Raw genomic sequence first — 17,781 nt, 5'->3', positions numbered from 1 at the left:
AAAAAAAAAAAAAAAAAAAAGGAAAAGGAAGAAAGTTCCAAAGTTGAGCACAGCAGGTGAGACTGAACAGAGAATTTAGTATATCACTTCGTTCAATGGCTCGTCGAATTTAAAATCGAATATAATTTTAAAATTTTTATTTGCAATTGGTTCAATTGCAAATACAATTTAAGATATTATATAAAATTTACAAATATTTCATTGTTATTTTTAATTATTGTATTGTTACGCATTTTCTAATAATTTCATGTTATATAAGCAACATGATTAAATCATTTATTAAATGTATATATTTTACAATTTACATCATAAAGATTTAAGAACAAAAATAAATAATATATTTTATTTTATTCATTTTTATTCATCCTAAATAATTATATAATATATGTTCTAATTAAGAAACTAAAATGATTTTGCAAGTTTAGAATTAAAACCTTATCTGAAGATACTTCATACATTCGGATTTACTATTTTTTATTCATACAAGTTTCGATAAACGATATTTCAAGATACATTCACCCGTAACAATCATGATTCTTTTATAAGAAATCAGAAAAATGTGATCAAATTAAGAGTACAGATAAGAGTACATTCCAAGGAAATAAAATTTATGCATGCAATGGCATGCATAATCGAAGTAAACAGAAAAAGAAAAAAGAAACAAGTGTACTTCAAGGCTCGGTTAATGGACCAATCCAACGTCATGGTTCGTTGCTACGCAAGATTTATCATAGAAATCATCGAATCATTAATGTTGATACGTGAAAAAAAAAAAACGTTTGAAGAACATGTTTCGAAATCATTCATTTTAAATGAGAAAGATTACTCGAGTAATTATAATATTATTTCTTTGCATTCTTTGCTATTTTTTAAATAAATATATTTTTCGATCGATCAAAGTATAAGTAACATTAAAATTCGATTTATTTTTTAAAATATATAATATAAAAATAAATTTATATTATATAAACGTATAATATGTGGAAAAAATAAATTGAAATTTTATTATTAATCGATATATATATAATTACTGATGGGACCTTTTGTATTTTAATATATCATTTTCTCGTATTCTATTACTCGTAGTATACTTCGTCCCATCACTAGTAACTGATCTCTTGAAGTATATTATGCTTATAAAATATTGAAGGTCGTCTTGATAGCCTTTAACATCTGATCTTGGGTTGATTCAACGCGACTTGATGTGATATTTAAGTATAGATCGAGAATGAAAAATAATTTCATGTTCATGGATACGATAGAAACTTCATGGCCACATAAGATGGAGAAGGCAGTGTGTACGGTGAGGTCGTTGCCTTTAAAAATGGAGAACCGAATCCTTGAAGAACAAGCTCTGACGCAAGCTGAATATCATTATCTGGAATATCATTATGTGGAATACGTAATTCTTTTTTTCTCTTTTTCTTTTTTTTTTTTTTAATATTAGTTACATATAAATTAATCGTTGCAGTTTATCAATCTATATAGAAGAAACATAGAATTTTCTAATTTTCGTTCTTAATTATCAAATTTCTTAAATTCTTAAATTTCGGATTTTCTATTTTTAATAAAATAATTTGCAAAATTATTCTTGTTTAAAGTTAAGCTATAATTAAAATATTCTATCCGGTAATAATAATTTATCAACTGCTAATAATTTAATAATTTAACTGTTAATAAAAAATATTGTCTATATTTATTTGAAAAAGTTATATTTATATATATATTTCAAAACGGTGATTAAAATTTAGATATTTTATAGAGACAGAGAAAAATGACAATAAAAATAAGATATTATTTTTATAAGATGTTTCGAAATGTTAAGGAATGAAAAGAGATAGTAAATATTTTCGATAATTTGATTACGAGTTATATTTAGTTATAATCATTGTAGATTGAAGTAGAATCAAAATATTAGATAATTTTCAAATTATTTTTAATTAATTAATCTTAAGTAATATTATATTAAAAATCTGATATCTTAGATCAATATCAAATAGAAAAGTAAGAATTGAACATATAATAATCTTTTTATATTTATAATATATTATATTTAGCACATAATACACAAATTTAATAATAGTATATTAATTAACATTAATATAGCATAATTTCTAAAAATAATTCTTTATACAACCAAGTATTTCAAGAAAACTTTTAAAGTAAACTTGACGATTGATATTTATTTATGATTTTTAAATAGAGGATAAGATTTAAAACAATTTTTTTCCTTTATAATAATTTTTTTCCTAATATAATATATTTTTTACGTAATCAATCTTTTTTAAATTTTTTAAAAATATTTCCTAAAAATCTCAGTCTCTATAACATATTTAAAAATCATCACAAAATGAACACATGACACATGGATGAATAGATCGAAAATTTTGTTCTCGATATTCGATATACCAAAAGAATTAAAGAATAGCTCTAGTGATCAAGTTTTTGGAAAACACTGACCTGAATCTATCATATCGATTCAAGTCTCTTCCGAATGTGTTAAAAGATCACATCATCTTCTTCAAGCTCTTCTAATATCACACCAAAGTCCATCAACGCTAATTATGTTATCGAATTACATGACCAAACACATCGAAACTCGTGATAAGCTTATCAACACTGGCAACAATCAATCTAATCGTAAACATTATTCTCATGTGGATCCCTGAAGGGAGCGTGTTCGTTAAAATCGTATATCGAGCAACAGCATCGAATCAAAAAGCGTTCTATATAAGATTAGATTGCCAGTTTGTCGAGCGAATCGAATTGAAAATCTTACGGCCCGGAATTCCGCGTTGTGTGTTGTCAGATGCACCGTTAAGGGTTTATCGATGTCGTGATTTCATGAGAAGTATCGTTTTGCACCGTTTCTGCCCGTGTTAACTGCTGCACACCTATCAAGATGGTCACGTATACGAAGGCAAGCCAACAGAAATCGCTATGCAAAAGATGATAATCATGGTTTCATGGTAGAGGAAAATTTTCGTGATTTTTTTGTGATTTTTTTTCTTTTTTTAGAATCGGTTTTGGTTTGAATAGAATTCGAATGAGATGATTGGTTCGTCGCAAAAGTGTCTATATTATTGGCAAATAAAAGGTTTAATATTCATAATATATTTGGTTTGATTTTAAAAAATTGTAAATTTGAATCAGAAGTTTTTCGAATTTTAACATGTTGATTTTTGCAGATGATTAGTTACGATAGAATAAATTTGGATTAATTCTTGATACAAATTACTCCGTAATAGTTTTTTGTTCATTTCAAGAACTGTGTGTTTAATTTAATTGAAAAAAGTATAATAAATCGTGTTTAGTTTATAATTAAATTATATAATTAAGGTCTATTGAACATTATTTTTGCTTATATTATTTTTAGATAATGTTGAAATATTGTGATCGTTGAAGTAAAAAAAAATAATAGTTTCAATAAATATCAAAATATTTTTTTAGATTTTAAAGAAAGAAAAATTTCTGATAATATATTGTCATAATAAAGTTTTATATTTTGTCAGGTTGAAATTAATTGTTTCATGAAAAAATTTCATAAATTCATAATTTTTATAAAAATCTAGCACATGACAATTTTGTTCATGGAAGGTACATGTCGAATTTCGCGTAGATTTTCGAATCTCATAAATAAAAAAAATTTAGAATTCTTAGAACTTTATATAACTAAATGATAATGAAGATAATAATCCTAACAATACGGTATATTTTAAATTACAACTAAACTTCTTCATTATGTGTTAAATAACGCACGTTGCATTTACAAGACAAAGAGTTAGCGGGAAAAAATATTGAGGAAGTTACGAGTTCATAAAGATCCATTCTTTATGGGCGTTCCTTGATTTATTTATCTTTTCTCATTAGCATCATAGTAGAAATGAGAAAAATTCACGTTTGGATGCGTGGTCATTTATATATATTTTTTATTATATTTTGAAAAATTAATTAATACAAAAATGTAAAATATATATCTCGAATACACTTATATTTGCTTCTTTTTTGGATCTGATTGTTCTCATATTCCTGCATTTATTAAAATATTGGATGGATTCATGATTCTAAAAGATAAATTTGTATATAATGAAATAAAAATTAAATGCTGATATGTAATTTTTTTTTAATTTTATGTATGTTTTTCTTCTGAAAAATTGATCAATTATTTGAAAACAAGTTTTATTGTCAAACTCGTTCTAATCGCGTTTTGTATAAATTTTTAGACAATTTGTGATATCATTCTGCTAATACTTTGTCTTTCATCATTACTTCATATTTTATAGATTTCCAATTTTAAATATTTTATAAGAGATATTATTTTTAATAATCCTCGTTAACAATTGTTATTTCATTATATTTTATTTATATGATAAATTTTGTTTACAAAAAATTTGATATTATGATCAATTTATTTGTGACTCAGTTAACGACTATTCAAATAACCATCTGTGTTGTAGTTATCTAATACAAAAGAGATTTTTAAAATTATGATATACGTATTTCCAAAGCAAGGCCATATCGAAGTACATATAAACTCATTCCACATTCTAATAAATAGAATTCTTTTAGTATTCGCTTGCATTGAATGTAATACATTTTGAACTATATTCAGAAGAATCTTAGAGAGATTATTGGCAAATAAAAGGTCACTGATAAACGACCAATTTGTAATACATAAAGTGATTTATATATGTATTTAAATTTCTTTATAAAATTGTTCAATTTGATGCGAAACAAAGATAATAAATTTTAACATTCGACTGTGCGTATAATGTGTGTTTTCCATTTCTTCTGTTCACGTGTCAACTTCTCGAATCGTAAATAATTTGCGTATTCTTAAATTTTTTAGTTAAAATCGTATTAAAAAAAAAAAAAAATCCATCGTCGTATCAATTTTTAAACATGATTTTACAATTTGAACTCTAACCTATGTCTGTTACATATGATAAAAAAGCTTAACTCAATTATGATTGGTCGTTGAAGATATATTAAGTAAAATATATACAAATAAAAGTATATATCTAGACAGAAATTGTTAAATATTTAATAGAAGAAGAATAGTAAAAAAATCAAATAGTGAAAGAAGATAGTTAAGTGGTGTGATTAATATAATTTAATATTTAGTATGATTTTTGTCAAAAAGATATTTGTTATTCACAGTTGAGATTATAAAAGTGAAATTGTTAAGTATAAAGAAGCGTGATTGATTTTAGTGCTGTAATATAAAAGAAACCTTTTGGTGCATGACTATCTTTGTGACTATAAAAAATGATGACGAATTATTTCGGAATGATCTTTATTACAATTATTCTTATAATGTTGTGCATCTTATACAAAAGAAGCAGAACTTTTCGTTATTATTTCAAATATGTCATCTTTAGCCTACATATAGGAACATCTACAGCTTTTTTAATTCCAATTTTTATATTTCGACCAAGAAATGTGAAAAACTTACGGTTAGTAATCATCTACTATTTTTTTAGAGAATATAACTTTTTCCCTTGAATATTTTTCTATATTTTATGTCATTTTTTTTTCTATCACACCAATGTTTGAATATCTATCAACTTTCATTTTATTATAGAACAAATTCATTAAACTGTAGATTTATTGATTGCAATATGATCTTTAAAGAATCGATTCCAAAGAGTAAAACAAAAACAAAAATTAATGTAGAAAAATTTTCAAGTTATTTGTTTGTTAAGTAATAATTCAAAAAGTTTGTATTGCATGAAGTTGAATGAAAAGTATGATAGAATAACACTATCTCCATCTCATTTTATTTAATATAAATTTGCTTATAATTTGATTATAACATAAATAAATTATGTTATATATGTTATATATTTAATCGAAATTTTTATTTTATGTTTAGAATCGATTCTTTTAAGATATCTTACGAATATATTAATTATGCTATATATAATTATTGTATTAAATTTCATATTAATACAAGTTTATTTATAAATATATATCATAACGTGTAATATAATTTTAGATTACTAGCAATGGTAGTAGCTCCTATTACTAAAATCATCGGAGTAAGTTGGGAATTAAGAGGAAGAGAAATATTGGAACAAGACAGAACATACATAATAGTATCAAATCATCAAAGTCTTTTAGATTTCTTGGGAATGTATCAAATATGGCCAATAATGAATAAATGCACAGCTATAGCGAAACGAGAGATTTTCTATTTGTGGCCATGTGGTTTAGCTGCTTGGCTTGGTAGATTAATATTTATAGACAGGATGAACTCGGATTCGGCTCGAATTGTTCTTAATAACGCCACGGATTATATTAAAGAAAACAATGTAATTTAATAAATGTTATGTACAAGAATGTTACGTAAATGAATAGTTATATATTATATATTAATTAATTTTTAAAATAATCTTAATCTTCTGCATTTCAGATTAAATTGTGGATATATCCAGAAGGAACCAGACGCAGTACTGGTACGATACATTCGTTTAAGAAAGGTGCTTTTCACGTTGCTATACGTAATCAATTACCAATAGTACCAGTTGTCTTCTCTTCCTATTATTTCTTATCCAAGAGGGAAAAGAAGTTTGAATCTGGTAAGTACCTTTTTCTTGTACAAAATATTAAACATTTTGTTTAATCTTCAAAAATTAATACTCATTGACGATTGATTATTTCAAGGTCGAGTTATTATAAAAGCATTGCCAGAAATATCAACGAAAGGGTTAACGGTTGACGATGTTGATAGTTTGTTGGAAAAAACACGAAACATTATGATCGATACTTTTAATGAAATTAATAGAGAGATGCAATTTTCAAATAATACTAGTAGTTCTTAAATAAAAGCGACAAAAGTATCATGTTAATATAAGTTCAAATAAGTTAGATATTGTTATTTTTTATTGTATAATTGTAATTATAGCGGATAATGAATGTCAGTATTGTAAAAATGCTGCGATGCATAATGATTATTTTATTCAATGTTTTAAATTTAATGATAAAACGATAAAATAAAAAAGATCAAATGAGAACTTGATCTCTTTAGGAAGATATATTGTACTTGAATCATGTGAATAGATCTCCTTCCTTGAAGTCATAAGAATCAAAAATTTGCCGATTATCTTCTTTTTTTTATCGATTTTAATACTTATAACATATTTTAATATCCTGCATTCTTAGAATTTATATATTTTGATGATGAGAAAATGTGACAGAAAGTGAAAATATTGTACTGTAAACGCGTTATATTAAATATTTCTATTAAAAACGAAATATTTTCTTGATCTGGGTAAGTATTTATTTTAAAGAGAAAAATGCCTAAGTAGATATTGAAAAAGAATAACGAAAAAGAAATGATGATGTAAGAAATAGTAAAAATTATATAAGAAATAATAAAATTGGACAATGATCTGTTTAATACAATAGATTCTTAAAATTTATAAAGATTGCATATGATAAATTAATTTGTTTATGATAAAATGTAAGAAAGATAATGACAATAAATAATTAATTAAAAAATGAGAAATAGAAAATCAAAACTGAAATATAAAAAATAATAAATAAGATTAACATTTTAATGAAAAGAAAAATATAACTAATATATTTAAATAATATTTAATATATAAATAATAATATGTATAAATAATAAATATAATAATATATAAATAATATATCTAATATATCTAATAATATATATAAGAACATATAAAAGGTTTTGTAAAATAATATTTATAAATATAACTCAGAAAAAGCTTGAAATATTATTAATAATTTTATCAATCATATAAAAGAAGAAAAAGATAATTTAATAAATAATACACATATAGGTAAGTGAATATTTATATATTTTATATTAATTTTCAAAATATTATATATTAAATTATGGATATTTCTCAAAGGAAGCAGACGTAATATTGATGCATTTAAAAAAAGTACCTTTCTCGTGCACAATTACCAATATTGCCAATACCAATATTTCTCTTTTTATTATTTGTTATTTAACAATAAGGGAAAAAGACATTTGATTCTGGTAAGTCTTTTTGCTATATAATATATAAATATTAAATTTATCATTTTAATAATAAATATTAAATCTATGATAGGGTTGACAGGGATTAATATTGAAAAAGAAAAAACACAAATATCATTTTGAATATTTTTAATCATTAATATAATCTTGACATAATACATTTTAGATTATAGAAATCGTATCATAGTGATTAATGGATTTAAAAAAATTTTGTTTCATTTTGATTATAGTTAGAGAAGATGACAAAATATGTATACATGCTATTTTTAATTTCTCAATGATGCATGTGTAATTTCATATTTATTATTAACAAATTTATTATATTTTTATTTTAACGAATATTACCGTGATATTACGAACGAAATTCATTGGAAATAAATCATAACATTACATTAACATTTTTTGTACAACAAGCAAAAACTGTTTTGATAGATAGATAGAAGAATGTGACAATATGTTCTATCTGTATGTTTGTAAACTGTTCAATGATTTCAAGGTTTATAAGGTTTCTGTTCATTTTGCGGTGATTTATCAAAGAGTGAGAATATAAAAGTACTACGTTATATAGACTTGAATTTCTGGAATTCGGAAAGAAATTGATTAAAAATTAAAATAGATTCTTGAATTAAAAAAAACAATATTTATCAGTGTTAAAAATAATTAAAAAAGCCTTAGAATACACATAATTTTTCAAAAGAAAAAGATGTTGAAAATGATGAACATTATTGTTGTTTGATCGGAATAAATGAGCTATTTTGAGTGTAGTGTCCAATTAACAAATAATAAAGACAAATAATGAAGAAAATTGGCATTAATATAAGTGTTAATCGTGTATTAAGATAGTGAAAGACTAAGAGATTGAAATTAAAAGAAGAAACCTGCGTTAATAGCGAAACACAATTTCACTTTTATGAAATTGATAGAAATGACAGCGAAAACTTATATTTTCGAACGAAAAGAAATATAAATCTTAATAGACGGTGTCATGATTTTTATTTTGAAAAGACAAATATTCAATAGAAAAATGGATAATATTAAATATTTGAACTTGATAAGAAAAAAAATAATTATCTAGAATATATTTCTAAATTTGAATATATTTTTCAACAAAATAATGCAGCTACATACATTGCAAAATAGCTCCAATTTTATTTTAATAAAAAAAAATTTATTTTATCATGATTTGCATATTTCTTGGATATTAATATAATTGAAAATTGTTTTGGGAACAATTTGCTCATGCGATGTATAAAAATATGCAAAAAACAAATAATATGAACACAGAGCAATAAAATAACTTATATGAACAATTGCAATATAGATTTGATAAATTACCAACATCTAGAGAAGTGGATTACAATCTAAAATTGTTATGTTGTTACGTAAGATATGATATTATGCATATTCATCATTTATTTTAAATTCAGGTAATTTTACAATTACAAATTCATGAATAATAGATTTTCTCTCAAGTTTATTCAATGCAAAAAATTTTTGCAATATAAATTTTGTATAAATTTGTTTGCATTTATTTGCTAGTTATATAACTCTTCTTACATGTAATATGTAAGAAATGAAAAAAGAAAAATAATGAAAAGAAGTTTTTTAATATTCATTTTATTCAATGAAAACTATTATATTATTATAATTACATTATATTTACATTATTAATTTAAGATTAATTTACATATATATAATAATTTACGTATATAAATTGATTGAAAATAAATTAATTATTTAAATCATGAATACGTCATGAAATGATAAAAAAATTTATTAAGAAAAAATTTTAAAATAGTTTTATTTATTTAAAAGAAATTTTAATGTATAAATTATAATTTATACATTATATAGAAATGTATAATTATTTTATATATTTTCTATATATATTAAAAATATATATACAATTATATATATATTAAAAATATATATACAAATATAGAAAAATTTGAATTTCAATTAATTTAATTTAATTTATTTTAATTTTCATATGCATCATATATTAAATAAATTTATATAATTCATATACATATATACATTCAATAAAAAAATATAAAAAAAAGGATGCATATATCTATAATAAATAAATCTAGGAGCATGGAATATTAATAGTCATTTAGTTATTGAGACTAATAGAGTTCACACCAGAAAAGAATTTTCTCAAATTTATATTTCTTAAAATTGTACCAGTGTATTAATGTCTATATTTTTTTAACAAACTATAATATTGATTTTAATAGTGCGATACAACATATTAGTGTATTTAACGTTAAAATAAAGAATAATATCTGTTTATTTCGGAATGTATCTTTTATTGATATGTGTTTCTCTTGTCTTATATAAAATGAGTAAAACTTTTCGTTTCTATACAAAATTCGGTATTTATTTTTTGTATACAAACATACTTTCACTCTTTTTATTACCAATTTTTATATGTCTACCAAGAAGTGAAAAAAATTTATTGTAAGTAACTATTTGAAGTGTATTTAATATTTAAATTTATAATTATTCATAATTATTTATAACGAAAAAGAAATATATATATATTCATTCCAGAAATTATGGAAATTAAAATAACAAAGTACATTCTAGAACTAGAATAATTTTTTTTCAATAAATCGAAGCATATTTTTAAATATCTTTCTTAAGACATGTGTCGTCCAAAGAAAATATGAACATTTTTTTCTATTTCAATGATAAGAAATATTTTTTTTCTACGATAAAGTGAATGAAATCAAAAAAAAAAAGAAACAATTCTTGAAATATCTATATCTCTTATATTAATTATTATAGATATATAACAATTATAGATATATAATTAATATAGATAATTAAAGAATTTTATGAAAGTTAATTGTATATGCTAAATTTTATATAAAAGAAGAAATAATAATAAATTTTTAATTTTATTGTCGCTATTATGATAATTTAATTTATTTACACTATTTATTAATATTATATTCATTAAATAATATATTTTGAAATATATTTTCAGAACAGTGGCACTAGTATTTGCTCCTATTACCAAAGCTATGGGAGTAAGTTGGGAGATAAGAGGAAGAGAACATTTAGAACAAGAGAGATCATGCATAGTAATAATGAATCATCAAAGTCTTTTAGATTGTGTTGGACTGTATCAAATATGGCCGTTTTTGAAAAAAAGCACAATTATATCAAGACGAATAATTTTTTATATTTGGCCAAGTGGTTTAATTTGTTGGTTCGGTAAAGTGATATTTATAAACAGGATGAAATCGAATTTAGCCCGAAAAATTCTTAACGATGCCACGGATTATATTAAAGAAAAAAAGGTAATTTAATAATCATAATATGCAGGCAAATCAATCATTTTCATAAATATTGTATATTAACATTTTCTTTATATGTCTTTTGCATAGATGAAATTATTAATATTTCCCGAAGGAACTAGACGCAATAATGGTGAAATTCATGCATTCAAGAAAGGTGCCTTTTATATTGCTATACGTAATCAGTTACCTATAATACCAGTTGTTTTCTCTTCCTATTATAATTTTCTATCAAATGAAGAAAAGAGATTTGATTCTGGTAAGTCTTTCTTTTATATAAATATTAAATTTTATTTATGCATAAAAATTAATATTAAAATACAAATTAATAATTGATTATTTTTAGGTCGAGTTATTGTAGAAGCATTACCAGCAATATCTACGAAAGGATTAACACTTGACGATATTAATAAATTGTTGGAAAAAACACGAAATAGTATGATCGATACTTTTGATAAAATTAATAAAGAAGTACAATCTTGAAGTGTTTTTAATACTTTTGGATGGTAGCAATCATATTATTATAAATAGATATTCAATTATATTATTATAAAAAAAATTTTATTATTCTCTATTCTATTAAAAGTAATTCAATTGAATATCTAAAATATCTCGTTATTTGAATATCAGAGATATATATTTTTTGGAATTGGATGAAAAGAATGATATTTTTATCTTTCAATAAATAATGATAGAAGAAATAATGATAATACATATCGTTAATTGTAAGATTATAAAATAATATTTTACAGAAAAAATATTTTTATCATGCAGTCATCAAAATATAATTGAGAGTTTATTAATTAAGAGTTAAGTAGAATTAATTAATAAATATCGTTAAGTAGAATTTAAAAAACAACATAATCCATAAACTTGAACAATTTTTATAATTGAAATAAATTATAGAAGAATAATACAATACATAATACAATAATATGAATATATATGATATTACGAATTTTTTTTAAAAAATATCAACATTTTATAATCATATTATAAATATTGTTTTCTTGAGAAAATATGAATGTACAAAAATAAGAAATGTATAATATGTACATACATGCAATTAAAAAGCGTATAAAGAACTTGCGTATAATGCAATTAAAAAGCGTATAAAGAACTAATATAAAAAATAAGAAATGAAAAAAAAAATAGAATTATGATGTAAAAAAATTATGTTAAATTATAAGTAAAAAAGTTTGTGTTAAATAAAGGAAGATTGTGAGACAGAACAGTATCACAATAAATTATTTTACTCTATTTATGTATTTCGTTTTATTTAATGCAAAATTCAATTGTTTAATAATTTAATAAATAAAACTCAATTGACATTTTTATATAATTCACTTTTGTGTTAACCTTTTAAATTGTATATAAATTGTTTAAATTGTAAAAATTTTAGAAAAAAATTTTGAATTATCTATTTAATTATAATTTTAATTAAGATTATAATAAGTGATGAGAAAAATCATATGGAAAAATGTAATATAAGAACAGAAAATATTTGTGAAAAGGAAAGCAAGTGTGAGAAAGATAAGAAAATATGGATGTGTGCAAAATAAAAAAAAAAAATGAAAATATAATGTCTTTACTAATATTAAGTAATTTCTACATACGTTATAAAAAAATGTTTAAAAGAAATTATGTTTACTATATATTTATTCTGGATTTATTAATAATATATATGTATGTTTAATAATAAAAAAATAAATTCGCTTCTAAGATTTTGAGATAAATAGTTCGCGATTTCTCAATCCTTTTACAAAAAAGTATTATTGTTTTCTTCTTCCTATTCAAATCCTTTTTTGACAGTAATAGTCAGTTGTAAATTATTTCATACATACATCAAACAATTATATCATATAAGTAAACAAATCCTAGTCACCGATTATTGATTTTCCAAACATTTACTCAAGTAATTTGTCGAGATTTTATGAGCTTTAGAAAAATTGATAGATATCTATTATAAACAAATTTCAATATCCAAACGATATGATATTTAATGAGGAATAGTTGGAATAATTTTCACAAATAAATTTCAAGAAATAACGATAGTGAATATGTTGCTAATATTATAGCAAAGCGATTATCAAGTGATTATTAACAAATTAATTATTATTTAAAAATATAAAAGAAAAACATAAGAAATCGCTACAAAATTAGAACAAGAATTCTCCAGTGATTTTTCCTTCTTTCTAATTCTAATAATTTTTAAAGAATCGAACAATCCTTGACAATCTGTAAGCGAATGGATTATTGATTAATGATCGATATTATGCGGTTCTTATAATATTTTATCGAGAAAGATATTAATATTTCTACATATTTATTGCAATTAATAAAATGCAATCATAAAATTGAAAATTTATGAAATATCTTTGAATAGAATATAAACAAAGATGAATCGACAAATTTGATATAATTTTTATATTATAATTTGAAATATAGAAATATTAAAAGAGAATATAAAAAGAGCATTATATAAAATTAATATATTGTAAAGAAAATAATAAAAATTTGAAATATAATTAGAAGCTCACTTATTGGATCATTTTAGTTATCAATTATTAATTTTTAATTATTAAAAAAACTATAAGTTTTTAATTATGTGAGCCCAAAGATATTTCTAACTTGCTTCATCTAATTTAATATTATAAGTATATAATATGAGAGAACTTATATAATAAATCAAAAACATATTTCAAATCAAAAATATATTTTATATTTTAAAAATATATTATATATGACCAGTAATAAAAAAATGCATAGCAAGAAGAGAATTTTTTTATTTTATTTACTCATTTGATTTATTTATGGTGGTTTGCTGGATTGATATTTATAGATATACACGAATTCAGAAAAAACTCGATTGATAAGAAATAATATTATAAAGAACATCAACAGAAAAAGGTAATTAATCATTTAATTAATATAATATATAAGGTGTTAATATATTCGTTCATCTTTAAAAGTCAATCATTTAGAGATCAAACATAAAAATTGATATACAAAAATGTTGGGTGAGATCTATTTATTAAGTTATAACTTTTTATCAAATGAAACAAGGCACTAGATAATAGAGTTGGACTTATCTCATTCGTTTTTAATATAATCTTCAATTACTTATTTATAACTTAATAAATAAGTCATAACCGTGTATATGCATATATAAATTATTTTAATCTCTTGAATTGATCTCTAAAAATCTTACGAACATATTAACATTCAAAATTAAAAATTAAAAATTTTCATTGTTTCATTATATTAATTTTTTTTTGCATGTTTTTTTTATATTTACATGTTTTTATTATATTTTATTTAAATTATGAATATATCCAAAAGAGAATGTATCACCAGATGAAATTCATAATTAAAAAAGTGTGTTTCACATCGTTATATCTACATTCAATATTTATATTATCAATTGTCTTTTTTTCTTTTTATTTTTTATTTTCCAAAGAAGAGAGACTCAATTCTGGTAAGTCTTATTCGTGTTTTATTAATGCAGTAGCTTAAATTTCAGTCGAAATATCTCTCTTGAATTACAATGATTCAATCTTATCCAACGATTCAATATCTTGAGCTCAGTATAATTCAAATTTATTGACAATTACATACAGTGAATAGACGTAGCAAAAACAAGTTAAATAAATATAATAGCTTAAGCAACAGTCGTCGTGATAGTGTTTCAAAGAGATTCGCATTACAACTGAATTCAAATTTTTATAATTTTCATTTTATTTTCCTATTTAAAAAAAACATTATTATTTTTTCAAAAATTTTAATGTCGAATTCAAATTTATATTAGTGTATATCTTTCTCATTTGCTTTTAGTGTTTTTATTAATTTTCATTGTCATAAATTTAGCATATTGTTGAAATAAATTCGCAAAAATTACAATTAAAAATTACTCGATGTACTGGAATTTAAACAAAAATTATTAAGATAATTTGAAGATAAATACTGATAATAAAAATTGATTATAAATTATTTATCTTAAAGTCGAGTTTATTAAAACTTATTATTAAAACATTATTATCAATATCAGAAGGGTTGTCGTTTGATGATAATCGTTGATAAAGTGTTGGAAAAAACGCGAAAGCATAATGGAAACTTTGTGTGCGAATATTAATTGTGAAATTCAAATTTCAAGAATATTTATTATTTCTTAATTTTTAAAATGTTAAATATTTACGAAAGCTTCGATTCTGCATTTGTATCTTTTTTTCTTCTGAGTTCTTTACACAAATAAAAGTATTCTCCCATTTCTTCTCATTTCAACGAACTTGAATACAATTGTAAAAAAATTCATTGATCGTGACGAATACATGATAAAGGTATCTAGTATTTACACGTGAAGAGTGAAAAACGAAGGGGATGATCGTGAATCGATTCCTTTCATGGAAGAAATAAGATTCATCGAAAGGAAAGGTATCAGAACAATTCATTTACAGTGCAATCTCGAATTGTGTGAACGTCAAAGAAATTCTTGAGTATTTTATTCTTTACACACAATTAAATTCGTTTTCTATTGAATTCTTTTTTTTTTTTTACATTGAATTGTTCAAAATGTCGCTTAAATTTTTTTTTTTTTGTAGAAAGAAATTTTGAATCGTTCATTCTATTATTAACTTGTTATTTCAAGCTGTGAGATTGGTATGAATGATGAGTACGGCAGTTGGTATGGGAGAATATAAAAGAGAATGATTGTAGGAAGGGGGGCAGATGTGTGTATGAGAGTGATAAGCAAACAAGCATGTATGAATAAGTAAAAGCGATAGCAAAACGTGAAATCTCGAATAGTGCAAAGTATGATCAAAGTTAGGAGCAAAGTTAAAAATTGAAAATGTCAAATTCGCAATAATACTGTGCGTATTTGTTTTTAATATTTTTGCTTGTTGAATTTTATTTTTTCAAATTGTGCAAAATTCATTCTTCTGATCTGTTGGAAATTATAATATATATAAAATTATAATTACAATAATTTTAATTATTTGAAAAGCATTTAATGAAATTTTTCAATATTGATTTTTTAAATAATTTTAAATATTTTGATAATGAAATATTTTTATAATGAAATAATTGATGAATATACAGATCTGAAGGATTTTTTTCATTTTGTTGAAATTTAGATATTCTGCAATAAGATACTTTTATTGACACAAATTATGAAATTATTTGTTGCCATTTCTTTTTATATTTGCTTTTATTTAATATACTTATATATTTTATTTAATTATTCCAAAAAAAAAAATTATTGTTTATAAATATATGAACTTATTTCTCTATATTATTTTCTAACTCTATGAGAAGCACAATTTCAAATTTAAAAAAAAAAATTTTTTTTTAATCTCACTTTTTTTTATTATTATGTTTCCCTTCTTTTTTCAAGTTCATTTTTATAAATATCTGAAAAATTGAAATTCATAATATCTCATAATTATCATTTTCTATTGTTAATGAAAAAATACATTATGATGCAAATCCAAATTTAACATTCTAAAATTTATTATATTTACACGATTATTATACAGTAATAATAATAAGTTTTATTTAAATTAAGATTTTCATTTTTAAAATAAAATTATTTTCTTGTTATCAATTTTTTTTTTAAATTTTATAATACCACATTATAAATAGTGAAAATGAATATTGAAAAAATTTCATAAAATTGCAAAATGAATCAGAATTAATTTCATTGAGATAAAATCCATTGAGACAATATCCATTAATATTTTATTATATTATTTTTTATGTTCACGTTATTTTAATGTATTAAAACTATCTATGTAAGTACTGCAGATAAAAAAGTATATCGATAAAAATTGAATGTATATTATATTAAAAACAAGAAACAAGAACAGTTTCGCGTATTCAGGTAAACGAGTAGGAACAAAGTTCAAAGTAAAAAAAAAAAAAAAAAAAAAAAAAAAACAAGTCATTAACTATAATTAGATAACTAAAATAAAACTTCAGAGTAATATTAAATGTAATTAAAATCCAAAAGAGATCATACATATAAAATTATAACACTTTGATTATATTTTTCAGTGCTTCGATACTCGTCAGTGATACAAGGTGTAAACATTATGTAAAAAAAGTGTGATAGTGCAGTGTAAAGTGTAAAAGAAATATTTTATGTTACATTTTTTATTTATTGAAAATGATATTTTTGAAATTTGAGATATTACTCGTCATTTTCATTCTTGTGTTAACATTATTATATAAAAAGAATGGAACTTTTCTTTATTATTTCAAATACATTTTCTACGTTGGAATTTCAAATGTAATTGTATTTTTGGTGCTGCCAATTTTTATGATTCGACCGAAAAACATACACAATTTATTGTTAGTAATCGCACTAATTTTGAATATACATATTATTTGCTGTGACATTTACGTAACACAAAAATTGTAATTTCAAAGAAAATAAATTTGAGTCGTGAGATAACAAGTTGA

General features: G+C 22.1%; 4 protein-coding genes across 7 annotated transcripts in view; 3 read left to right on the top strand and 1 right to left on the bottom strand.

Moving 5' to 3' along the window:
- LOC102677713 overlaps positions 1 to 17,781 on the bottom strand; it is a 51,571-nt gene that overhangs the window by 9,991 nt on the left and 23,799 nt on the right. The gene's annotated exons all lie outside the window — the stretch shown is intronic.
- LOC102678034 (1-acyl-sn-glycerol-3-phosphate acyltransferase alpha-like) lies at positions 4,819 to 7,105 on the top strand. Its single transcript, XM_006618523.2, has 4 exons — positions 4,819 to 5,456; positions 5,999 to 6,314; positions 6,416 to 6,581; positions 6,667 to 7,105. The coding sequence occupies exons 1-4, from the start codon at positions 5,269 to 5,271 to the stop codon at positions 6,822 to 6,824; spliced, it is 828 nt and encodes a 275-aa protein (XP_006618586.1). The 5' UTR covers positions 4,819 to 5,268; the 3' UTR covers positions 6,825 to 7,105.
- LOC102678171 (1-acyl-sn-glycerol-3-phosphate acyltransferase beta-like) lies at positions 9,131 to 11,983 on the top strand. Of its 2 annotated transcripts, none has more exons than XM_006618524.2 (4): positions 9,131 to 9,441; positions 11,010 to 11,325; positions 11,413 to 11,581; positions 11,669 to 11,983. In XM_006618524.2, the coding sequence occupies exons 1-4, from the start codon at positions 9,404 to 9,406 to the stop codon at positions 11,803 to 11,805; spliced, it is 660 nt and encodes a 219-aa protein (XP_006618587.1). In that variant the 5' UTR covers positions 9,131 to 9,403; the 3' UTR covers positions 11,806 to 11,983. The 2 variants fall into 2 exon arrangements, with proteins under 2 accessions (XP_006618587.1, XP_031367741.1); XM_031511881.1 differs by lacking the exon at positions 9,131 to 9,441 and adding an exon at positions 10,117 to 10,477.
- LOC102678302 (1-acyl-sn-glycerol-3-phosphate acyltransferase alpha-like) overlaps positions 16,023 to 17,781 on the top strand; it is a 4,400-nt gene continuing 2,641 nt past the window's right edge. The window contains exons 1-2 of one of the 3 annotated variants that reach the window (XM_006618525.2): positions 16,023 to 16,190; positions 17,374 to 17,670. In XM_006618525.2, the coding sequence (XP_006618588.1) occupies positions 17,486 to 17,670 (185 nt within the window). In that variant the 5' untranslated portion in view covers positions 16,023 to 16,190; positions 17,374 to 17,485. The remainder of the gene's footprint in view (positions 16,191 to 17,373; positions 17,671 to 17,781) is intronic. The other 2 variants (XM_031511879.1, XM_031511880.1) reach the window with 2 other exon arrangements.

This window comes from Apis dorsata, unplaced genomic scaffold (genome assembly GCF_000469605.1).
Source record: "Apis dorsata unplaced genomic scaffold, Apis dorsata 1.3 scaffold_359, whole genome shotgun sequence".
Classification (NCBI taxonomy): Eukaryota; Metazoa; Arthropoda; class Insecta; order Hymenoptera; family Apidae; genus Apis; species Apis dorsata.
The sequence above is the reverse complement of the archived record's forward strand: the minus strand, read 5'-3'. Positions and strand labels throughout refer to the sequence as shown.